Here is a 25,209-nt window from a genome sequence, read left to right on the forward strand (position 1 = left end):
TATTTGAAAACATAAAATGATACATGATAATGATTTAATGTTCTGGGAAACTTGTATATTCTGTTGTATATGGGTATCTAAGGATTAAAAAATATTTGTGCCTCACAAAAAACATAAAATAAATTATGAATTTATTTTCAAATAAATAATTTTTGACAGAGTATCCATCACATTGAAACATGCAGTTCAGACACTACAAACCCAAATCTTTAATTGCACATTGAATCTATCACAACCTTGAGTCTTTTTCAACAAAATTATTTTAGCTAAGTGCAAGACATCTTGTCACTAGTAAAAATACACATTCATTTAATTATTATTTTACACAAAAACAGCTTTTGGTTTTTCTATGCAATTTACTTGCATCAAGAAACTACAGTGTGATGACTATTATATATACCATTTAGATATGTTATTTTGCTTGAATCTTAACTTCAAACCAAAAATGCATAAAACACATACAAAACAATTTGAAGTTCATGTGAATAGTTTAGCAACCACATTAATAAAGAAAACATGTAGGAGTTGTACAATGGCAACAACTAGAGAATCATGTTTTAAGGCCTCCAAGCTCCATTCCATGCACAAAACCAACACATTGATGACAGAGAAGGTTACAAAACCATCACAGAATAGGTTATAAATTGGGCATGGCAAAGCATCTACAATGTAAACATGAAAATCAGGGGTTTTCTAAAGCAGCACAACGATGGGTACTCACTCATTTTCTTCTTCAAGCTCACACAGCCTCCAAATGGGACACCGCAATTCCGCCCCGCCCGACAGATATATTCCCTTGAAGCAGTGTAAGTACTCTGCCGCAACCAGAGAAATGCTATCCCAGCATAGGCATTACGTTCCTCTGCACATTTTGCTCGGCGCTTTTCGCGGCGTTTAAAGGCACCCAGTTGAGAGAGGTGTGTTTTTTTTACCATCATTTCTCGGGAAAAATGGAATCTTCTGTTCCGAACCAGCTGCCATTCCTCTAGCTTGGCCCTTTATCTTGCAGCTGCGGGACCTCCCATTCTGCATGCAATCGCAGATATAAACTTAAAATTGGCATTCCCTCGCCATTCCCTCCTTCATGCACGTGGATGCTCTCACGCTCCACTAAGCGGCTCAGCTTCATCTCCTTGTTACTCTCAGTCTCCTGGCATTCGCCAGTCTACAAAAGGTTCGGTTACTGCTGCTGCCGGGTTGTATTCGTTGCAGTCGTTTGATCTAAGCTGAAGCGTGGTTGTAGGCACCAGCTTGTGTCCGACTTGCACTAAGGCTTAGTCGGTAGTTCAGATTGGGGCGTAGTTCTCTCAGCAGCAGCTGGAGTGTAATGGTCGAGATATCACTACATGTGGGTTAGCTTGGTTTTGAGTAATTCTCGCCACCTGGTCGCATGCACGTTGGTGAACAGTATTTGCAAGGTGATGCAGATAGAAAGACACTTGTTGAATATACTTGTAGCACGGTGATCGATCGGTAGTGTAACTGTGGGCGGTAACGTGAGTGCACTGGAGTTCGTTTTGACGAAGGTTTAAGGTTGAAGTGGTTGAAGTTCTGTTGTGAGGGAGGTTGCGATGGGTGCTCGAGCAATGGAGGGTCATAAGTCTGGGACGAAGAAGGCGAAGAAGCCAACGGAAGGGAAGTACAGGGGGGTGAGGCGTCGTCCATGGGGGCGGTATGCTGCCGAAATCAGAGACCCTCACACTAGAGAGAGGAGGTGGTTGGGTACTTTCGACACTGCAGAGCAAGCTGCAGTTGCTTACGATTTGGCTGCGAGATCCATGAGAGGATTGAAAGCCAGGACCAACTTTGTGTACCCCACTCACCAGACGTGCTTGCTCTCCGCGGCACTGGCAGCCTCTAGAGCCTCAGAGCAGTCAGAGGGAGATAAGTTCTTCGGAGGCCTTTGTGGAGCAAAGCAAAGCTGGAATTTGGATTGGAACACGGGTCTGAAGTTCGGTGGCGGCCTGAAAGTGCCCACGGATACGATAGGGAGGTTCATGCTTGGGTCACCAGTGGATACAATGATGGACCCTTCTAGCGAGCCCTACAAGCACATGTATGAGTCAGTAGAGAGATTGGCAAGCGCCATTAGTGATCCGCGACCACGTCACTCTGCTTCTGAGAATGGCGATTTGCTGAAAAGCTCCAGTTGTGAAAATCTGGCGAACGAAAGAAGGGACCCTTTGAAAAAGAAGCAGTGTGTAGTTCGTGAAGTGCCTCTGTCTAGGCTTTGTCAGAGCTCAGAAAGAAACTCTGGTGGGAGCTCCTCGTTGCAGACTGGACGTGATTGTGTCACTGTGGCAGTAGCTTCTCCTGATCAGGTATTTAACTTGTCTCTCTTATTCCCCTTCCTGCCAGTGTTCTCTGAAGTATGTCTCTGAGCTTCGTCAGTATCGATTAGTTTCTGTTCTTGACTGGCTTCTTCAGTGAAGCGCGCTCCTGCGATGCTAACTCTTACCTCTTCGACTAATTGAGTGCTTCTTCATCCGTAACTGTGACCTAAGTGTCGTTTCAGGTCATCTCTACAATCCGAGGAATATAACATCAAGTAATGTGGTTTGTCGAACTATCACAGTTTTCTCCACATGTCCTGCCTTAACCGTCACATCGTCTTCATTCTTGCAGCATGCCACTTGCGTCGGTGACTACGCTGCATCATGCAACAGAGCGACGGTATCCTATGAATCAACCTTCAGCGAGAGCGGTGGTCCAGTGCGAAGTCCTGGTGGTGGGCACGTCACTTCCGGGGTCTCTTGCGCTTCAAAGTTTCATGAAGATGAGGCGGGCACTCTTGCACAAGTGGTTTCAAAGTATGTGTGCATTGACAATGGACTACGCTCCGCGGCTCCCTGTCTTCTTGACAATAATCTCGTCGACTCCAACCAGTGCTTCTTATCAACCCAAGTCCCTTACTCAGAGGACTCGGCAACCTCATCAGTGTCTCCCTTGGGTGACACTGCAACTTCATTAGACTCCGCAACTGCTCGTAGCCCCGCACAGCCCCTTCCTACATCAGTGGATTCTCAGATGATTTTTTGCGGTTCAAGTAACAGTTCCACGTTCAGTCAGAAACCAGACAGTTTACAGAGCATTTTACCTCCTAGTGCTAGCTCCACGGTGAATAATATGCATCAGCTGTCGGAAGATTGGCCTTGCAGCAGTTCATCTCAAGCTGACATAATTCGTCATCCAATCCTCGAACAGAATTCCTGGAACACTGATCCTTCGGCCGAAAGCTGGAGCAGCTTGTGCGACCTTCCGGATGCTTGGCAATACTACACAGATCCTGGACTTGTTGCCAATGAAATGGAGGACGAGTTAATCTACGTGAAACGTGATCTTGCCATGAAAAATTGCGAGGCAGTGACGACGGGCTGGCAGAGCTTTCTAGACGATGGGTGTGATGCGTGCTTTGGAGGGGATTCCTCTATCTCATATTTGTCTGATAATAGTAGTGACGAATACTTGCGTTATCCTTACAGAGGAGCACACGATTCTTTGTTTCATTCGCTTCACGATGGGCATCAGCTCTTCCCCGTCCTTATCGAGGAGCCAATGCGTTACATGGTGTGATCATTTTCACTCTGGAGGCCATTGGTGTCAATTGCACTACTGATCCCAGTTTCTGAGACTTCAGCTGGGCTTCCGGCATCTTACCATATTACCGCTAACGTTAGGCTCTTGACCCTGTGTAGCTTCGTAGATGAAGCTGTTCACGGATGACTTAGTGTGCACATAGTAGGCAGTGACAAGAGGAGCTGCTTATGATCTTGCCAGTGTACATGCATTGTGTATAGAGAATCGAAGAGAAACATTTTTCATAAACTGATAGAATATGAGATAATTCGCTCATACCATTTTTCCTTTTCTTGAACTCTAAATACAATTTTCTGAAGGTGAAACTGTTTCCCGCTCTTACATAAAAGTTACCATTGGAAATTAGCTGTGAGTAAGAATATATTTTACCAATCAACTTCAATAAACAACAGATGTGCAAACTGCATTCCAACTGCCCCCGAGGTATACTCCCTTACTGCTGAAACCGCTATTTATCCTTTTATTATCCTTGTACTTTGCTTTTTGTACTCACTTGCGTCTCTTGCAAGGTTTCCAAAACCAAGTCGACTTGATTGAAATTACCCACAACGCTGGGCCCTCTTCATCTCATACTTTTGGGTCTACACAACACTAGTCAGTACCTCGCAACATGGAACCCAAAGATGACTGATGTATCAAGACATGAGTAATTGTCTCCTCACAACCCATGTATCCTGCAAGCCATAGGTCCAACCTACCGCCCACCACGAGCCCAACTATTCCCCAAATCAGCTATTTCCTATCCATTCTGCCCCCGCCCTAAACCTTAGGAACTCACCAAACAAAGGCTATTACATCCTCTCACCGCCCATCGGCTACTTCGCTGCGCTTACATTGTAAGCCAACTCTGGTCAACCCTACAAGTGTTGACAATCGGTGCACACACACCTGAAGTAGTAGGGACACGGCGATTGCTGCTGCGAAGAAACCTTCGCAGGTGGGGCCCTGGGCGAATCCGCTCCAGCAACGACTTCATGCATGCTAAAGCGCCGTCTATGCATCGTCAATGTATGTGGCACAGCAAAAGGGGGAAGGCTCGCATTAAAGGCATTGATTCTGTGGCCCTTATGTTCTTCCTGTCATTAAGCCCCTAGCCTTGTAAGATTCTCCATTGCAGCACGCTTGATTGCCACTCCGCATAATTGAGGGCAGGAGGGAAAAACAAAAGATTCATCCATATCTCGCATCGACCAGATAATATTGTTTATCTACCATGTGGTGCTGCCCTATGCCTGTGGTCACACTGGAACTGCTCCAAGTGCTTTCGCATGGGACCATAAAGACAGTCTCTAATTAAGTATGCTCCATTTCTCTTTTTGTTAATTTTAGTTCTTGAATTCCTTGGCTCAGGAGTTAACCTTCTACAGTAGGATGTGCATAATATTCCTAGTGTGCAGAAAACCTCACCACAGGATCCACAGTCCCAGTGATAGCTATTTTTCCTTTGGAAGGTGGGTTTTCACTTGATGCATTAAACATGTGTATACCTGAGTCACCATCAAAATGACAGTCACCAGCCTCTTGCAAAATCTTTGTAGCAAACTTGATGGACAAAATATTGAAAGGAGAGGTGAATTCTTTCCATACAACCTCACTCCATAAAATGCAAAGATAATATATATAGAAGAATATTAAAAAGACCCAAGCTTTTACTAAATAGACCCATCCTTGATGAAGAATATGATGATCATGATGAACATGGTTGGTTTTTATTGGTTGCAGATCCAATAGTAGGGAAATGAATCTAGAGGTTTTTTCTTTGCTTTTCTTTTTCTTTTTCTTCATGATGGTTAGAATGGGTGAGTCAATCAAGTAAAACCTTGGGTCTATTTAACATTCCCCAATAAATAAATAAATAAATATATATATATATATATATATATATATATATATATTCAAGCCCAAGGAGGGTGAACTTAATGTACAATGTGGTTAAGCTTGAAAAATGTATGACAATACTTATTTTGATTCTCAACTTTGATAAATAAAACACAATTGTGAGAGTTAAAAGTGGACAAGGAAGGGTACTCAGGAGTTGTTCATGAGCCCCTTCAAAAAACTTGTAAACTCCAAATCCAATTGTGAAGGTACAACAGCCAAAGGCCCCGTGCCGTACCCCCCACAATGCACGTGTAAATGAAGGCCTTTAAATCTGTTTGTACATTAAAAATGAAGTACTTGCATATCATTGCATGTGGGTCTGAAGCAACTCTTAATTCAAATTGAGAACCATAATCTCTATCTTCCCTTCTTCTTTCTCTTTGTTCTACACATCTGTAGCAACTTCTAATGGTCATGCCCATGACAGCTACTCTCAAAACATTTTCTTAACCTCATCTTTGTTTATTGAGTTGGGTTACTAGTATGTTTATATATTTCTCACTTTTTTGTATTTTTATAATTGGTCTAGTTGCTCAAAGTGGTTAATGCTACTTTTGCAACAATAGTGAAACATACCATCATGTGGGCACACAATTAGGGCTCTCTTTGTGTATTAGTTGTGGCTGCTTACCCACTACCAAATAGTAGTCAACATGAAGATTGCAGCTACTTTGAACAGTGAACATTGTAACTGCTGAAACAGCTTAGAAATATGCATGCATTCATGTATATGTTTGAGATGTTCAGAGTTTTGAATATGCTCCTTAAAAGAAGGGGCCCACTGCAGTTTGCTATGAAGGGGGAACTGTTACATGAAACTGTGCCTACTGTGGAAAGGTGATGCTTCAGGGCAGTGGCGGCATGGCTGCTGCTTGAGAACCTTGTCCTGCAGTGGATAACAAGTGAGATTCTTTCAAACTCCTCAATTGCTCTTGCTCTGTCATGTACAACTTTATTTATTATTATTATTATTATTATTTTAAATAGATAAACACAACAAAAACTGTTGAAGATGTATGATGTGGAAAAGGGGCAGCAGATTGATCTTTGCCACATCAGCCACAGTAATCAAGATACACATGGTTTCTTCATTTCTGCTTGAGGATGGTGTGGTCTTATCAGTGTAGCTTCAAGTTTGCTTCTTGGTTAAATCAAAAGATGAATCTGCATGGACCCAGTAGAAGATGTGAAATGACCTTTCAATGCAAGATAGTGAACTGTTCACATCCTAACTTCCACATTTTAACTTCAAACAATGTGAAACTTGAATGCCAATTTATTTATTTACATTGATGCTATGTTTCAAATTTCACATTTTGAAATAAAATTCCATTTCTATGTTTCAACATGTTGCAGTTCTTAGGATAAGGTTTTATGACAATAGTGATAGAGAGGCAGAACAAGTCTTGAGCAGACTATTCAGTTAAAAATTCTCATCTGTATACATACACCCATATGTATGTTTGTATGTATGTGCACACACACACACACACCCACCCACCCACCCACCCACCCTTTAACTAAGAAAAATAATGTTGTATTGCACATGGTGTTAAGGCTATCCTGACAAAGCTCACTCAACCCAAACACAGGGAAGTGTGCAACCTATAGGCCAGAGTGGTGGTACAAAAACTCACCATACCAAAAGAAATGAAAAGAAATAAAACCCTAACATTCCTCATGCCCCCACAGACAAGGTTTCAACAAGTGGGAGGGTCTCAATGATCCCCCCCTCCCCCCTTCTTTCTCAATGCAAAGTGTAAAGCCTGCAAGCCTGACCTTTGATGTTACTTGCTTGACCCTCAAAGTATCTTATTGAAATAGAGAACAAGCTTCCCTTGCTTTGAGAGGACATCCCTGCCCTGCCCTGCTCTGCCTGCCTGCCTTCCATTCATCATGAGGCTACTGATTTTACAACCATGCAGAGGATTATGAGCACCTCCTCCCCCTCAAATGCACCTGTTTAAACTTGTGTGATATATATATATATATATATCGTTTTGTTCTGTTTATTTTAACTCTGTAATCATTGACAAACACAGAAGTGACCTCCTACACACTGCAACTACTTTTACTGTACCAATCTCAAATTGGGTTCTAACTCTCACTCCCTCATTCTTACCTGAGCCACAGTTGTTTTCCTTGTTCTTTTCTTCTGAACTTTAATTAATCAATTTATCTTTCTGTCTCACTGACCCATTCTTTTCCAGTGCCGGTATTGGAGGATCAGAGAAACAAAAATCATTATCAAAAAATAGTTTTACAAAAAAAAATCTGGGACAACTAACTGACCCAAACAGTTTGAAACTGGGGCTCTGTTTGTTTTGTTTTGTTTTGTTTTTTTTTTTCCTGTGTTCGTGTGTGTGTGGATTTCTGAGCACCACTGGGTTTGATGTGCATGGGTGTGAAGAGTAGCGACTGATCCTCACAGTTAGTTTTTTCCTACCTTTTCTTGTAATCTTCTTCCTCTCCTCCATCTCCTCCGTTGGGTTTGGATTTGGGCAGGGAAGTCGAGTTCATGCACTGCAGACAAACCTTGAAGAGCAGTGCCTAGGGTAAAGGACAAGCATCTCGTCATCAACTACGTCCTCTATATGCACCTTTTGAGCTTGGAATTAGCCTCAGCCTACAGAAGAATCTTCGTTACGGATGCCGGTAGCCATTGCCTTGAGGATCGTGACGAGAGAGAAGGGGGCTTCTAGCTGGAAAAAAAGGTTCAAGTCTCGGGCTATATTAGGGAAGAGCATTCAAGGCTTCCAGTCCAAGTCCGTGGTAAAGAAGCCGAAGAGATTCTTCAGTTTGCGCACTCATTGCGTCCGAGTTTGTTCATCTAGACTAAAAATACACATGCCAACACCCTGGACTAGAAATGGTAAGCAGGGGAGCATGGAGTTGTTACTTGCGCGGAGGTGATATTTTAGGGTAGACAGAAAGTTGAGTGGCGAGAGGCCGAGGTGCAACTTGTTGGAACTGTGTGATAGCTAGGTTCATTCCTTATTTGACGGTGTTTTAATGTTCTCCTAACCAAAATCTCGATTGTAAACAATAAAATAATTGTCAAGAGAGGTGGTGTCACGACATGCTGCACTTTACCCATACAAGCTGAATTTAAGGCGATGAGTGAATTGGATTCCATCAGGCCGCAGCAGCGCAGGACCATGCTTTAGAAACTGTAGCGCACAGTCCGATTGCAATAAGTAACTCCATTTCTTTTTTCAACTTTCTAGAATAGCATATATGTTACCTTCATGACACATGCTGTACATGTGCAAACTTTTAATAGCGTTGAATTTGAAGAAAGTGATGGTCAGTCTGAACTTTGCCTTCCGTGGTGAGTTTTACACATTTTAACTTCACTTTCTGTGACATTAGAACAAAGTTGTGAAAACCCCAGCTGGTGTGGCAATGAATTCGTCAATACAGTCAAAGAGCTTGTTCCCGCAAGGGCACCTGCAATCGATGGAGTGAGCATAGTATTCGTTGAAGGCAGGAGAGCATCAGCAGCGAGCAGGGGTTCCGCCTGGACACAGGAGCACAACTAGAGTTACATGTAGGTTTGGAAGAACCAATAACCATTCAACAAGAGATTGTTCATTCCATGTTTTGTTAAGCTCATCAAATCAAACAACGTTTAAAATTACTGTTTACTCCCGTGTTGAAAGTACAAGGCCAAGAAAAAATTCAATGAACAGCCTGTAATCTTTTGGGGATTAAACAAAACGTTCAAACTTGTTGACATACTAGCTAATAGGAATATAACCAAGACTGTTAAGCTGGGGTACAATCATGAATGTATCAATTTACGATGTATATGAATGCCCAGCAAAGGTTCAGCTTAATATGCTTGAGCGTTACCCGGCTTATCTGAACATCATCAACAGTCAGCTCAAATTAACTTGAGGTGAAAATTCGATTTGGAATCACACCTTAGATATAGTTCAGGGGCTCCAGTGTACAATAACCAAAACCTACTAATTTTCAGAGAGGCTAAGGATTAAAACTGAAGATACGAGGTTCAAAAGTCGAGATGCATTACAAAAATCCGTTTGGACTTGTCTCTTACAAAAACCATGGATGCCACTTCACTGGCTGTTCCAAATCCACTGCCATCGCCGTGCCAATCTGAGTATGACCTGACCCTGCAGCATCATTGACGACGTCCCTTAACCGTTGCCACGCACTTGTTCTTCGATTGCAACTGCCTTGTGAAATCCGCAATTCCAGATGGTTTCACTTCAGCATAGATCTAAATATTGCATCCGAAAGGTCTAGTCACAATTAGAAATTGAAAGCATCAGTTAAAAAAATGAGTACTAGGAAGATACTAACTGTACACATCAAGAGCAGAAAGAGCCCGAAGATAAAAGATCGTCGTGAAACTTTAACCGTGATATCGAAGCAGCTTCTTTTCACAGTAAATTCAGTGGCATACTTGTCGCCGCTAAGTGTTCACTTCTGCAGCCTCCTGTTTCACATCTGAAGAATGGATTTTTCATGCCGACCCGATGAAGCGCAGCAATGGAAGCCTTGGCATCATCTCCTTGTTCATCAATTATTGTGACAGCTTCCACAAGCTTACCATCCACGTCTGTCGAAAAGATAGCAACTGGAACTGTTAAATAAATATGTGAACAATCTATCTCGCCTCATTTGCAAGTGAAATATTCAAAGGCCACCACTGTTTGTTGCTAAATCCATGGGATCTCTAAACAACTATAAGGCAAAACAATAAGTTTTCGATCCCTTGAGACAAAACTAAAACAAGTGATGGCAGGGTACTTGCGAGGAGATTAACTCACCAACAATGATAACAGCCTCCTCTTGCATTGCAGCCTCTGTAACTTACGCAGCCTTTCCTTCAGCCCCATCCGCACAAAGCACACCAAGCCAACCAAAGGTTCGATAACTTTACATACTTAAATATTTTGATTTAAGATATAAAGGTACTCAGAAAGGATAGTTTTACACAAAACGGTAAACGTGTTGTTTAAATTAAAGGACTACTGTACAAATGCACAAGTGATTTACCTGAGAAGCCACACTAACGTGCCTACAGCTTTTAGCTTCCGTTCTTCCAAAACGTTTCTACGCCTTGCGAGAAGCTCCCTCTCTGTCTCGACGGATGTTCAAACCTGGTGCAAAAATTTGATCTACATCAACAATTGAAACCAACTGGATATTTGCAAACGATACATACATTACATGATTCCTCATATTTCGACCTTATCAAAACTTCTCAGGGATAATTCAGACAATGGTCTTAGCAAGGTAATCCACAGTTTAAATCCAGCCATGACCCAACAGAGCCAACATTTCTGGTACTTAACCGCTTCCCCATCGTCACACTCTACACAGAGTAACGCCCGAGTTCCTTCTAAGTGATAACCAGAACTGCTGTGGGGGTCGCGAGTCCAGGCGCACGAGAGTAAGCAATGACAAGTGCGTTAACAATACAGAATACGATTAGATAAAAATGATTTAAAAAGAATGAAAATAGGAAACAAATTAAAAAAGAAAAAAGATCCAACTTAAGTGGCTCTAGTGTAGAATCAAGAATCTATCACATACCATAACAGGCTGAATAGCTTTCTGCCGATAAGATACAAAGACTACCAGAGCTAACCAAATTATGTTCAACGTCATGAGAGCTAGAAGTTCTTCAACAGATAGTACACACGACAGTCCTGAAGTCCAACACTCTCATATAGAAAAGTCTTCCGATTCCGTACAACCGGAGTCCATTGCACACAGCGGATAAATCACAAATGTGAAGACATGTTTGCAACTCAGATACTGATCATCAAAAGTTGGTTTGCAACTTGAAGTAACAAACCATTAAAGTCCAACTAAAGCTCGTGCAGTAGTAGTCCTCCAGCTGGAACAATTGCTGGAAACACAGTAGGTGCCAAGATAATCCAAAAGGTAAATGCAGCAACGGACAGTGCCATCACCCCTTGACGGAATAAACCTGTAATGTTCAGAGCATAAATGTTGTCCACGTCTAACTCTAAATGCCTTAACCAGGTACAATGAGAAACAGTAGTGTAAATAACTATACTAAAAACTAATAGGAGAAGAAGTCTAGTCAAACTTCCTCGAAAAAGAATTTCGGAGTAGTACAACTACTGTACTAAAAAATAGAATCAGATGGACAGCCAAGCTCTCACCAGAAAAAACTACAAAGTGCGTAGTTTCACGATCAAGAGAAAAACTTCAATGCTAAGGCCATGAAACTTGAGAGCTATAAACCTCCGAAAACTTCTTCAGAACGTTGCACTTGAAATTGTATCAAGTAAGCGGTACTCACATCTTCGTTACCAGCAAAGCACAGAACGCTTCAACAACCTCAATTTTATGAAGAATCAATCATTCAGCTCAGACGAGGTGAAAGTCAGTAATATCTTGTCAGCAAGCCATTGCACAGGAGCTCCGCTTGTCTGAGCTTCCTCTACCACACGAACAAAATCATACATTACGAGATCACCACCCGCTCTTTTTGTTTCAACTGTAATAGTACCATTACAATTGATAGCCCCAGCTATAATTTCGTCCTGAGTGAAAAACATGCAGAATAACCACTTTTTTGAGTCAAAATTCAATTTGATCTAAAACTTAAATAGTACATGGAAAGAGCGCAACCTAAAACTATATGACTCACAAAAGAGTTTCATTTTAATAGTATCATAGACTCACAGTACCTGCCCTAAAGAAAGTTTTATCATAAACTTTCTTTAGTACCTGTGAGTCTATGACACCTAAAAAATGAAACTTATTCGCAAGAAAACCACAATGTAACATACAAAACTAGGGAGAAACGCGTATCCCCGGACGACGCAACAACTGAGTCTTCAAATTTCCACCCTCGTGCTGGCACTAAGTTCACTTCGGCAGTGACAAGGTAGGATAATTCTTGCTGCTAGCAAACCCAACTAAACACAACATATCCCATCAGCAAGAAAGTCAGTCTCAAAGCCTCATTCAATTTAGAAACTCTAAGCAGGGAACAGAAATGCATGCCTACATCTGGGGTTGGAGCTCTGTACACTGGGGTAGGAAGTACTTCAATATTTGCGCTGGATAATAGTATGCAGATCTCGAGAGCAACTGCATTGCATCTAAATGACTGGAGAAAGTTGATACTCAACAGAAACAGCTATTCTAGATCAAAAGTATCATGATAACCTCTTCAAACGACAGTCTAAGCTGAGATAAGAATGACATCTTCTCAGAGCTAACTGTCAGCATTTCTACTCGAAACAGATTGAAAAGTATCTCATAACAATCATCGTCTAAGACCAAATGTCTGCGAGCTCGGCATGATCGAGCAGCAGAAAGTGGCAACCCTGCTATGTATTTGGCAACTTAATGTAGTTCAAACGAAATTCAGTGGAGGGATTTCTAAACTTTCCATGCAGAAAATGTGAAGAGTTGTCGCAATACCTGCACCTGCCACAAACTTGAGCTCTGGTTATTCAGCGATTCAAAGGAGAGAATTGGTTTTCGATCTCAAGGCCAGGCCACCGACGCTTTAGCTGTGGGGGGAGCGGGAGTGCCCTAGAGAAAGTTTTATCAAAATTAATTTTTGTTGCACGTCGCTGGAGAAGTCGATGCGCCGTTTCCGAGAGCCCCGAAGCGCAATGATCGACAACGCTTCAATGTGACCAATACCCAAAACTTAAGAGGTCTACTAACATGCGACACCCAATTCGCAAAAGTACCACATAAATCCTCAAAGAATATCACTCTTGCAGAGAGGTAAAGTTTTGGACATGGAAGAGTAGGACTTCCAGCTCGGTGTTGGAGACAACACAGCTAAGCAATCAAACAAAGTCGCGCATAGTAACAAGCTCCAACCACGAGTGAAGGCACTACAATATATGGAGCTTCAGGATAAACTTACTGGGAGGATGTGTCAGATTGTACAGTCAAATGGACTGCTAGCAAATTTCCAAAAGATGTCACTCGGGCACGGTGATCAATGGTTGCTTTTAATCAAGGACAGTTCGTGACAGCGCTGGCCGGGAGCGATCCGGCTTGCTGTAACCAAGAATCAACGCTTGTAGTTCTCTTTCTTCGTTTCCAGATATGATAGCAATAGGATTAATCTACAACTGCTGAAACTTTTAGTCGGCAATTGCCAAGTGTATCCTGTGGTATGCCCACGGAAATTTTATTGAACATGCAGAGACAAATGCACAAAGTTGCCTCGGTGAGTTCGCGATAGAAGCGAGAACCCTCATTAAATGTAGAATGCTTTGGTAAGTTAAATCCAATGAATGCTACCGAATAAGGGGTTGAAACAGTAAATGTTGCAAAGGAGGAGTTTACGCACATGGAGCTTAAATAATTGGCAAAGGTGATCTAATTAGAGGTTTTGAATTGACAAACGACTGAGAAAACAACACCCAGGGCGTTCTATCATCACTCCATAGTCATGGTTAATTCTTCATTATGTGAATCTCTGATTATTCAAATGAATTCCCTACATTTGATTAGCAAATTCATTCAGCAAGCACAACGATATCTGCAAATGCGTCAAAGTGGATGTGAAAAGAACATACATCATAGCTCTCGGTGTGCGTTAGGTGTGCCGCTTCTGGTGAGCGAATAAATGATGCTAAAACAAAAATATTCCATTTCGCGAAGAGCTACCTGGAGCATTAGGCAAGGGATGCATCTCGCACGAAATAGTAACACTGCTCTGTTACCATCCCGTGTTCTGAGCTGCAGGAAGAATGGCATGTAGAGAATGCCACTTCATGCGATTTGGGTTGCTGCAACTACCTTCTAACCATCTGACCGGTCATTATTCTGAAATCAAAACGGTCAAGAACGAGTGAGAATCTAGAGATTTGTGCACTACATGAAACAAGAGTACTACCAAGTTCAGTATGTTCATCACAATCAATTACTCAAAATCCTCTGCTATTTCTGTAACTAAATCTAAAACTAAAAATAGGTGCGTTGACTCCTACAAAACCACAGTACAATGGTTCATTTCAGGACATTCTTCAAATCAATTCAACATACCTCGTAGGGAAGTCTCGAAGCCGCAACTGGTCACGTGCTTCGCTAAAGTTTCACCAAGTTCACGCTTGGTAGACTCAAGCTCCAGGGTTAATTGCACCTCTGCGATTCCTGTCTCAAAATCGACATTCGCTTCCTTCACTTGTGGCTGGCATGAACAACACCAACAAATCATCCATTAGGACGACAAATTGTATATATATATATATATCAGCATCCGGCCTTGTGGTTAGAAATGAGAACTTAGTTCAAAGTTCATATCTGTCTTGGAACTCAACAACTACACGATACAGAAACATTTCAATGTTTGGATCGAAATCATAGGTCAAGCAATACCTGAGATTCCAATATCCTTTTGACTGATGCAGAACACCCTCCACATGACATGCCCTGCAGATAAGCAAAAAAAGAAAAAAAGAAATGTTAAAATATGTCTGGATCACTTCTATTTGTTGACATGTATCGCAGTTCAAGAGGTATTGAGAATCGCCGCGCAATTCCAGAGATGAGCTACGGAAACACACTGCAAACGTCATTACCCCAACATTGAGAAAGATGACATCCTCTGTAACACCACCAGTCGAGGACTCGCCAGTGGCTGCCGCAGTAAATCCTTTGTCTTCACCTCTCCTACCAAAGCTAAAGCTCTTGGAAATGCTTGCCACTCCAAATCCAAGCTGAGCAAAATTGAAATAATATATCAAAATTAACCTGTTAGCAGGCGAGACAGTTCTAGGGCAAATACACCCTCAAAGCATTTGACATTCTGTCAAAAGCTTGAATAACAAAGAGCACTCCCAGATCTCATGGCATTGCAACTAGAGGTGATTGGCAGTAGCCACCGTAGACTTCAACGGCAATGATAAATGAAATCTTTAAAGCTCTGAAACCAAAAAATTCCAGATTGTGGTCGTTAGTCTAATGCAACCACTTCACACCACAGGTACTCGTTCATCATCCCTGAGGTAACGATTTCATCCCTAGCCAAACGGAACTCAGATTCATTGTATTGAACACCCACTCCAATCTCTTTTGTATTCTAAAGATCCCAAAACATGGTATGTACAACATCACCTTCGCAACCAACGCCATAAGCACGAAGAAAAGATTCAATTAACAAATACCTGCTGCTGTCTAAAATTGGAGCATTGTGGAGAGCTCAATCTGCTGACGACCGCTACAGCAGGACTCCGGCGCTTCAGCTGGGGAAAGGACGCCAGAACTGTAGAGGATGCAAAAATTTCAGAAGCACCCAGCTGCTGGAAGGTACAGGTTGCACCCAAGATCCCCGATGAAATCAACATGGCTCGAGCCATAATCGGAGCAGCTAGAAAAAGCAAATTGAACCAAAATACTAAAATTCCAAACCCTTTTCTGCACTGACAATCCTCCTCCTAACAAGCATCCATCGCCGATTCTACAACCTTGTACTGCAATGGCAACGCCGTTGCATCTCGGAATTCCTTCTCCAAGATGCCAACCCCTCACAGTATCCTTCAATTTACAGCAAGTGTTATACAGAGCTCAGAACTGAGAGAGACAAGACTCTGTAAGTGTAATTGAGGTTAGCGGCAAATTGCATCGTGAGGCCCTGCGCAACGAGAAAATCTGATGATTCCGTGCTTCTTATCTATCGGTGCACCTCGCGTGGCTCGTTTGTGCCACCTGGACACCCCCCGCGAAAACTTCTGCCGAGCTGGAGCCCTGTGCTTGTCCACATCATCCGAGCCACCCTATGACATGGTGGCATGCTTGTCCAGGTGTGAACGATTGCAAAAATTTACGTTAGAGATTTTTTAATGTTATAACTTCGAAAATCTGAAAAAAGTGTTTTGGTCCAATGGATGGAGCTAATATTCGCTCAGGACTTAAGCTAGTTGTCTTACGAAGAAATGAGACGGTACTGCAGGTCGTTAGTGAACCTTGTCTAATGTAAGAAGTGGAGCGTAGCGCACAGATTTTGCGGGTGTTTCGAATCGAAGTCGACAGGGAGGTTTTATGACTAGGCGATCTGAGATTACCTTCCTGTTCTAATACGTGACATCATCTCAGTTTCATGGTTTAAGATGCTGGCCAGTCATTTCTCTGAAACGGTCCAGGGTGTCTTCAACATGTTGCCGGACTCTCTCAGACTTGCTCGAGTTTTTCTTGGTTTGTCAATACAGCATTCATTTTCTCTATACGCTGAGCTCTTGAGATGTTTCTATTACAATCTATTAACTTCTCTTCATTTTTAACCTAGAATGTGGTAGCCCTACACAGTCCGCTACTCGACTGCTGCATATGAGTATGAGTCACTGCAATTCTTCGTGTGAGCATTGCATATAATAATGTTGTGTGAAGCTCGTGTGTGTGATCCGGTTGTTTTGAATCATATCTGCTTCAAACGAGGTTGTTATATTGCCCAATTCTATGATGTGCAAACCGAAAACTATGTTGTGATAAACGACAAGTGAAGTTGTGTCAAGATCAACGAAGCCGTCAACTACTAGAACAACCGTTTCCACTAGTGATCGTCCACTTCAGAAACCGTCAAAATCAGCTGAAACTGCCCACTCCGCGCGGAATCCAATAGGAAGTTGGACATTTGCCAATGCCTTCTAGTGTTGACTTCATGTCACGCGTAGTGCATACGATGCAACTGCTAGACTGCCACAGTTGAAAATGAACTTGAGCATGGTGCGAATGGAGCTCTTGTGAAGCTGAGATCGATTTATGTCACCGTCGTGATTCAACTACTTGTGTGAAAGTTTCAACCCCTTGCGTGCACACGCTTGCCCTGAAACCTGATCCTCGACGCCATTCTGCATGACTTACCATGTCAAAGCAACTCCAGGTCGAATCAGGCACGTACCTTCATTAGGTGAGCAGATATGTGAAAAGCAGTGAACAATTAAAGCAACAGTTCAGCCAATCGCAGAATCCAGACACAGGGAAATAACCGTAACGGACGATAACATGCACAGAAATGAACGAAACCCTTCCGAGAGATGGATGATAACTAAAATCGTCGTCTCCACGAACGAAAAAGTTCATCGGAGGGTGGTCTTCCTTTCCGGTTTCTCCACAAGGCCAACAACCCTCCGAGGAAGGTTGCTGCTCTCTTCCAGATTCTTCCCTGCCTCCATTCCAGTCCTGCCGCTTCTCCTCCAATTCTTACTAATTCGATTGCGGCTTCGTATATCATTGATCGATGCGAGGTTGTGAAGGTTTAGTGTTGGAGCGGAGGGCCTCTCAGTCAGCTGCGGCAGTTTACCTGCTATTGTGCTTGTCCTAGAGTTATCCCTCAGATTGTTCGGGTTTAAGGTTTTATATTCATCGCATTGAGTTGTAGCAGCACAGGGGAATATCGTAGCTGCACCAATGTATTCATTATCGCGGCGTATGCTTGCAAGGCGTGCGTGGAGATCCGTTGCGGCATTGGATGTCTCTCGCGGCCTCTCGTCGGCGGCCGTTTCAGGTCGATTAAATGATTCGAATGGTCTCGAGAAGGTCGGTTGTGCTTTTTCGATCGCGTCTCGTCTGTTTGTTTTTGGAAGATTTTAGGATTGTAGTTTCTTCGATAGGAGGCTAGTCTGACGAATAATTGGCTTTTAAACCAAATTTGAGTTAATAGGTTTTTTCCTGCTTCCCTCTTATATTTTCCAACTTTTTTTGAACTATTGTGAGTGTGAATATTTTGAAATGGTAATATTTTCTACTTGAAGTAAATATCTTCTATCCGTTCATATTACATCTCTGTATCTCGATAGGCAGGCCCTAAGGTATATGTAGGGTTTTTGAGCTTTTAATTGTTGGTGATCTTTTATGAAAGATTTAGGTTATTTTTATTTTTAAATTCAATTCCCTTCTCTCGGCTGTATAGGTTGTACCTTTTTTTTGAGGTTGATTGAAGTTTTGATTATAATGAGATTATAATTGAGTAAATTCTTTTTAGTCTTAATACCAATAACTTCTCAGGTTTAGCCGGTTGGTTGGAAAAACAATGATTTTGGTTGGGACAACGTGAAAGAGTTAACAATAAATAAAACCTGTAAATCTAGCGACCCACTAAAACTTCGTAGTGCCGCTGATTATTGAAAGCGCTACAAGGTTGTGGTGGATGTGTCGGTAATTTTTGGAGAAAACTTAAGTATCATCGGTCTTCAAGCGGCTCGAATTGTCTACGAAGAGCTTTGCATTCCAGTAAGCTTCTCTTAGTCTACGAGGACGATGGTTTTGGGGTGGTTGCAGAGGGCTATGCTTAGCGTCTTTGCCGCATAGGAGTGTTGATGTTTGGTTTCGGTTTTGCAGTGTTTTTCTCCTTCTTCATACGACAGAGGATGTGCTGATGCTCATAGGAAAGATAAACTCAGACATGCGCCCACAAACTCAAGTTTTTCCCTTTACTCTGTACGAAAAATTTCGGGAGCATGTGCAGAACGAAAGTTTGCATTGGGCCCTGATTATAATAAATTGAGACACGCTAGTGCGCGGTGGGAATCATCCGCAGCATCGGCGAACGCATCAGTGGAGAAGTATGAATATCAAGCTGAGGTGATATTCTCTTCACGGTCGTGACCGTATGTGTGCTTGTGCAAGAAATTGGTGATTTGCCTGCTTTCTTTTTGTGTATCATTTTTTTGAGGAATATTATACTTGCAGTAATGCATAGCTGTCCAGCATTGATATGTGATTTGGAATGGACGCATTCACTGCAAACCAGGCATTGCTATTGTTTACTGTACAAATCACCATCCAGTTCGAATTGAGTTGTGGATAACAGTCATGTTGTTTACGTTGGAATAGGTGAGTAGGCTTATGGATCTCATTGTGAACAGTCTCTACAGCAATAAGGAGGTGTTTCTGCGAGAACTTGTAAGGTAATCTTGAAGTCAACCCTCAGGATTTAGTAGTAGTGACCAGGAAGTTTATGCTAATATGCTGATCGTTATGGTATAGCCCATCAGTACTAGATAGTGTTAGGATATTCTGAATCTGAAAGGCACATGATTTATGTTTTATAGCAATGCAAGCGATGCCCTGGATAAGCTGCGGTTTTTGAGTGTCACTGATACAAGCATATTGGAGGCCAATTCCAATCTAGAAATCCGTATCAAAGCTGATCCTGATGCTGGCACACTGACTATTATGTAAGCTTTCTTCTTTCTCTTCATCTTTATAAATTTTTTCTTTTTCTTTTTCCTTCGGTTCACATTATCATGTATGCTGGACCTGAAGGTCTGAAGGAGAGGAAGTCATGCATTGTTTGGCATTGCATGCAGCTAGACTTGGAGGTTGTTTAAGGGTCTTTCTGTCAAGTTCTTTCAATCCATGTTGCAAATGACAGGGACTCGGGAGTTGGAATGACTCGTGAAGAATTGATTGAAACACTTGGAACCATTGCACACAGTGGGACCGCCAAGTTTTTAAAAGCATTAAAGGTTTAATGATCTTGCTTCTGATTTTTGATGAATTCATCTCTTTTCTGGAGCATTCTTTGAGATGAGTACCGAGAGAGTGTCCATTATGTTAGTAGAAAAGTTAATCAGCGTGCCTTAACTCAATCACGTTTTGCTTTGTTAGACTCTTACATGCTTCTGTTTTCTTTTTATAACAGAAATAATTTTCATTGACTACATTAACTGCAGTTCCTTAGAACGTGGAACTTGAGATTAAGATGATAAACCTTCATGACATTTTGCATGGAGCATTTTATTAGAAAATTAGACATAACACCTGTTTAAGATGACGGATAATCCACGCTTGAAGGTTGTTATGTAATCAATATTTGCCTCTTCCATTATGTGAACAGGAAAATCAGGAGGGTAACAATGAGAACAACTTAATTGGTCAGTTCGGTGTTGGTTTCTATTCAGCTTTCCTCGTGGCAGATAAGGTAACACAACCCAATACTAATCATTTATTTGGAGAAGGGATGGTTAAGTTCGGTTTTTTGTTCTTTTTTGGTGGAGTTGGTTGGGCTCTGATACAGCAATTCTTTTCTGGACACAGGTCACTGTGTCCACAAAGAGCGCAAAATCCGATAAGCAATACGTCTGGGAAGGAGAAGCAGACACAAGTTCCTACACAATTACGGAGGAGACAGACTCTGACAAACTTATACCTCGAGGCACTTCTATTACTCTGCATCTGAAGGTATTTTCGGAATGTTGATTCCGAGGGTTGCAAATTTTCAGTGCTTTGTTGAATCTGCCTCCAGAACCAGGATTGAGATTTTAATCTGTTTTGCCGAACTAGTCGTCTAAGGTCGTGTTTCTGCCATCCAGGATGCTCATAGGTTTGAGTTTTCAGATCCAGCCAAGATTGAAGAACTGGTGAAAAATTATTCACAGTTCATATCATTTCCTATCTACACATGGCAAGAGAAGACACGAAGTAAGAAGGTACTATGCTTCTTTTATACCCTTGAAATAGAAGCCCGCTCGACCTATTCTAACGATTTGGCTATTTCTGTGATTCTTGAAGTCTTACATGATGCCGAATCTGTGTGGCGATTGTTACCAGGTTGATTTGGAAAGTGATGGTGAAGATGAGGTGACCGCACATGTAAGTCTCTTCCGTGCTATTCTTTTAAATTTGCTTCAAATACTTCTATAACTTAGTGGAGTGGCTTCATGATAGACTCAAGCTAGATTGAATGCTTTGCTGACTCCGATTTGGTGTGGTGTCTCGTACTATCCGGAACAGATCTGTTGCTCTCTGTTGTTTTATTGTTCAAAAATTGTTTAGTCTTGAGAGCAATGGAGTAGCACTGACACAACTGGGTGCTTTCTTTTAGGATAAGCCATCATCTGTGGAGAAGTACTGGGACTGGGAGTTGACCAATGACACCAAGCCTATTTGGGTAGGCACGGGACAACGATGTAGATTCATCAGTCATGAGCAAACCTGACTACTCAAATTTCATGTCTCTGAATTACAATGTACTCCCAGTTCATTTCCTCCAGTGTTTTAAGTAGGTTCACCTGACGCAGATGCGAAGTCCAAAAGAGGTGACCAAAGAAGAGTATCATGGATTTTACAAGCGTACTTTCAAGGAATACATGGATCCCCAAGCTTATACACATTTCAATGCTGAGGTTTGTTTTGTGTTTTGTGTTTTTTTCTTTCTTTTCTTAACTGATCATTCTTATTATTGAACGCCATGAAGATGCGTGTCTACGTGACTGAGTAGTAGACTACATGATGCAAATCACTGTTTCATAAACTCATTATAGTCTTTCACATGAATTTGGTCTAATATTAATAGGCTTGCCAATTGCAGGGTGAAATAGAATTCACGAGTCTTCTATTTATACCACCCATGGCGCCTTTAAACACAGAGGAGATGTGGCATTCTAGAAAAGGTGATGTCAGGCTACATGTCAAACGAGTGTTTATCTCTGACCAGTTCAACGGAGAGCTGGTTCGTTTCTTAATCTCTGACCATTGTTTCATATAGCTGTGCTGAAACTTCTTCCTGGTACTTTCATCCTTTATCTTGCTTGGTCTGCTGGACATTCACTGGAGGGAGATTTATATCATCTCGTCGTCAGGTCGTTGCTACTTTGGTGAGTGTATGAATATCTTGAGCAGAGATACTTTCGGGGAACCGGGCTACTGCTACTGCTCTCATGATGAGCACATGATTCTTGGCTTTTGCAATTATGAGCTGGATTTTTGTTGGTGATTTGCTATTTTAGAGCGTAATAGCGAGGCATGTGCGAGTGAACGAACAAGTACTATTGTAGATTTTTGTCTGACCTAGTCTACTTGTACTGCAGTTTCCACGTTATTTGAGTTTTATGAAAGGTATTGTGGATTCCAATGATCTGCCACTGAACGTTTCACGCGAGATACTCCAACAGAGTCGTGTTGTAAGTTCTAACACCAATCTGTATTAGTATGTCGTTTGCATTCTTCAGCTTGTTACTTTCATTTTCGGATCGGGAACAGGCTATCTCAAATTACAAATCTTTGGTCGAAATTCTCGATGCAGGTCAAGATGATGAGACATCGCCTGGTTCGCAAAACTTTTGAAATGATAGAAAAAATTGCTAAAGATGAAGATACACAGGTACTGTACCCCTTTCTGCACATCTCAGAAGTTATGGATGTCTACGTAGGAGAAATTTGCTTTTATATACAAGAGATGTTGCGCGTTGAAGGACTCCTATTCATGTGGGTAAATGCTTGGTCTTGACAGGCTTATCCGAAATTTTGGGATGTTTTTGGAAGAAATTTGAAGTTGGGCTGTACTGAAGATCCTACCAATCACAAGCGTATTGCTCCTCTGCTTCGATTTTTCTCAAGCAAGAGTGAAGACACCCTTACGTCTTTGGATGATTACGTGGAGCGCATGAAAGAAAACCAGAAACAAATATACTTTCTGGCTGCAGAAAGTATCAGGAGTGCGAAGAATGCACCTTTTGTTGAGGAACTCTTGAACAGAGACCTTGAGGTGAGCGATGCATGTCATACATATTGCATTACCAACGTTTTGTTATAATTTGAATAGCAATAACACTAGTACCGCTCGTTTCTATTGATGGTTCGTTTGAGCTATATTCACAAAGCTTTTTGACAGGTTTTATACCTGGTGGATCCAATCGATGAAGTGGCACTCTCCTCCTTGGGTCAATATAAGGATAAGAAGTTCGTGGACATCAGCAAAGAGGATTTGGACCTAGGTAACTACTCACTTATGATAATTGTGGGTTTCATTATCGTCTCGTGGAACTTTGCTAATAGTACTTGGATTGTTGTAATAAATTATTGTGGTAGTGTAATAAACACCTTTTGAGATGTGTGGTATCTTGTAATTTTCTTGTTATAGGGGGTGAGGACAAGACTAAGGATGAAGAGGTCGACAAGGAATACCAAAACTTGTGTGATTGGTTGTCGAAGTGTCTGGGTGAAAAAGTAGCGAAGGTTGAGATCTCCAAGCGGAGGACCTCGTCGCCTTGTGTCCTTGTGTCTGCTAAGTTTGGCTGGTCAGCAAACATGGAAAAGTAAGTATGCGGAGGATGGAGAAGTGATGTCTACTTGGCTATTTTGATTGCTACGGAAGATTTGCTTTTGACTGGAAATCGGTTCAGCTTTGAATTTGATTATGGTTCATGATGAGTTAGTGCGTTTTGAATGCAATTTGGAACGAGAAAATTCAGTGCAGGCAGTGAAGGAATTGCGTTGGAATTTTATTGAGTTTCCGAAGAGCCAGATATTTTGATCACTGAACTTAGTGTTTTGCATTTCATATGCTACATAGTTAGTAATGTTTATCTGTTTGCCTTCATGTAGGATTATGAAGGCACAATCTTTTGGAGATGATTCAAAGGCCTTCAGTCAGCTGTTAAGGCGACGTACCCTTGAGATTAACCCTCATCATTCAATCATCAAGGGTTTGAACGTGAGTAACATTGAATTTCTAGCTCACATCTGATTTTAATAACGCTTGAGTTGACAACATGAAGTTGTATCGTTATAATTTCTCACTGCTCCTTTTTATGTGATGCCTCCTGTAGTCCATGTTCCATGACGAGACATCAAGCGCTGAAGCGAAGAAGTTGGCCGATCTGCTATTCGAAACTGCAAATCTGTCCAGTGGTTTCACAGTAAGTTTTCAGTTCAAGATTTGTGACTACCTAATATGACGAGAATCCAAACCCATTTGGGTGTTCTTCTACAGCAATATCTTTTACCTGCACGCTCCACGATAATGTTTTGTGTATTGTGTTTTGTGCTCATGTCGATTCTGGTTGATGCAGCCTGATAACCCAGCAGAGTTTGGAAGAAGAATCTATGAAATGATGGGTCTGGCATTGGGAGCGAAACAGAAGGCTGCAAGCACGGAGACCAGTAGTTTACTTGAAGACCCTGCTGTATCAGAGGGTAAATCATCCCCCGTGTCGTCCTCCTAATTGTAATTTCTCTGTTGACCGTGCTCCCTTATCAATTTTGAACAATCACAATCATTGTTGGAAAGAATGACATCGTCTCTTGAAGTCATTCTTAACTCCTGGGCGCAGCTTTTGGGAAATATTGAAGATGTAGCACTTCCAGGACCGACTGGATGAAATATGTGCTCCAACATTCAGTAATCAGTGCTTTGCTGAATTGCAGGGCTAACAAAGAGTCTTGTAACCAATCATGAGGGTTAGAGCTAGGCGTCTTTCTTGGTTCAGTTTCAGTATATTTTAGAACACATCAGGATGGTTTCAGGTTACTATTCTGCCTGTTGCTACAGCTTGCATGCTGACCTTCACAGCTTAGGTAGCCTTTTAGTAATGATAAGAACAGGAGGAGAGCAGCTCAGATGAATTTTATGATTCCGTTTTTTAGTACAATTTTGTGGTGGAGAATTTTTCTGCCTGAGCATTCCCTTTTGCTTGATTAGTACTGTGCGTCTCCTTTGCTAATTAATGGGTTCCTTACAGCAACAAAAATTCAACAAGACGAGGGATATATTTACTTTTGTTAAACTACAGTCCCATTTCACATTTTCTCCTCTTGAATACCTAGTTCTTTAATGTAAGTTTATTGAAACCTATTTGGATTTCTCTTCAAGTCTTGTGCAAATTAGAAATATCTGCAAATAGTTGAACACTAATGAGTATTGGATGTTCAAGCTTGATATCATTGCCAAATGAATTGGGTGATCCTATGTCTTTCAATATTTTTGATATGAGTAAGTGCTCAAGCTAGACATTACAGCCAAATGAA

General features: G+C 41.7%; 3 protein-coding genes and 2 long non-coding RNA genes across 19 annotated transcripts; 3 read left to right on the forward strand and 2 right to left on the reverse strand.

The window, feature by feature from the left end:
- Positions 1-1,091: 1,091 nt before the first annotated feature.
- On the forward strand, positions 1,092-3,942 carry LOC112295829 (uncharacterized). Its single transcript, XM_024547813.3, has 2 exons — positions 1,092-2,321; positions 2,626-3,942. The coding sequence occupies exons 1-2, from the start codon at positions 1,572-1,574 to the stop codon at positions 3,571-3,573; spliced, it is 1,698 nt and encodes a 565-aa protein (XP_024403581.1). The 5' UTR covers positions 1,092-1,571; the 3' UTR covers positions 3,574-3,942.
- Positions 3,943-6,056: 2,114 nt separating this feature from the next.
- On the forward strand, positions 6,057-6,824 carry LOC149987386 (uncharacterized). The gene is made up of 2 exons (XR_016498707.1): positions 6,057-6,380; positions 6,518-6,824. It is a non-coding gene; the product is annotated as an uncharacterized LOC149987386 (long non-coding RNA).
- Positions 6,825-8,574: 1,750 nt separating this feature from the next.
- LOC149987387 (uncharacterized) lies at positions 8,575-13,945 on the reverse strand. 15 transcript variants are annotated; one of them, XR_016498502.1, is made up of 6 exons: positions 11,646-13,945; positions 11,312-11,446; positions 10,507-10,610; positions 10,278-10,334; positions 9,515-10,066; positions 8,575-8,998 (listed from the first exon to the last, which is right to left on the reverse strand). It is a non-coding gene; the product is annotated as an uncharacterized LOC149987387 (long non-coding RNA). The 15 variants fall into 12 exon arrangements; XR_016498495.1 differs by having other exon boundaries at positions 9,515-9,617; positions 9,865-10,066; positions 10,507-13,945; XR_016498493.1 differs by having other exon boundaries at positions 9,515-9,617; positions 9,808-10,066; positions 10,507-13,945.
- A 145-nt stretch (positions 13,946-14,090) lies between these two features.
- Positions 14,091-16,091, reverse strand: LOC112272667 (copper-transporting ATPase PAA1, chloroplastic). The gene is made up of 5 exons (XM_024500649.3): positions 15,630-16,091; positions 15,045-15,182; positions 14,842-14,895; positions 14,509-14,653; positions 14,091-14,289 (listed from the first exon to the last, which is right to left on the reverse strand). Exons 1-5 carry the CDS (start codon positions 15,819-15,821, stop codon positions 14,285-14,287), a joined length of 534 nt encoding a protein of 177 aa, XP_024356417.1. The 5' UTR covers positions 15,822-16,091; the 3' UTR covers positions 14,091-14,284.
- Positions 16,092-17,593: 1,502 nt separating this feature from the next.
- Positions 17,594-24,882, forward strand: LOC112272693 (heat shock protein 90-5, chloroplastic). Its single transcript, XM_024500716.3, has 20 exons — positions 17,594-17,997; positions 18,799-19,041; positions 19,294-19,367; positions 19,512-19,637; positions 19,835-19,928; positions 20,300-20,383; positions 20,500-20,643; positions 20,775-20,891; positions 21,013-21,054; positions 21,287-21,352; positions 21,483-21,587; positions 21,773-21,913; positions 22,272-22,364; positions 22,487-22,564; positions 22,694-22,948; positions 23,075-23,177; positions 23,324-23,498; positions 23,788-23,896; positions 24,012-24,101; positions 24,255-24,882. The coding sequence occupies exons 1-20, from the start codon at positions 17,869-17,871 to the stop codon at positions 24,405-24,407; spliced, it is 2,421 nt and encodes an 806-aa protein (XP_024356484.1). The 5' UTR covers positions 17,594-17,868; the 3' UTR covers positions 24,408-24,882.
- Positions 24,883-25,209: the final 327 nt, after the last annotated feature.

Source organism: Physcomitrium patens, chromosome 19, assembly GCF_059467195.1.
Source record: "Physcomitrium patens ecotype Gransden chromosome 19, ASM5946719v1, whole genome shotgun sequence".
Lineage (NCBI taxonomy): Eukaryota > Viridiplantae > Streptophyta > Bryopsida > Funariales > Funariaceae > Physcomitrium > Physcomitrium patens.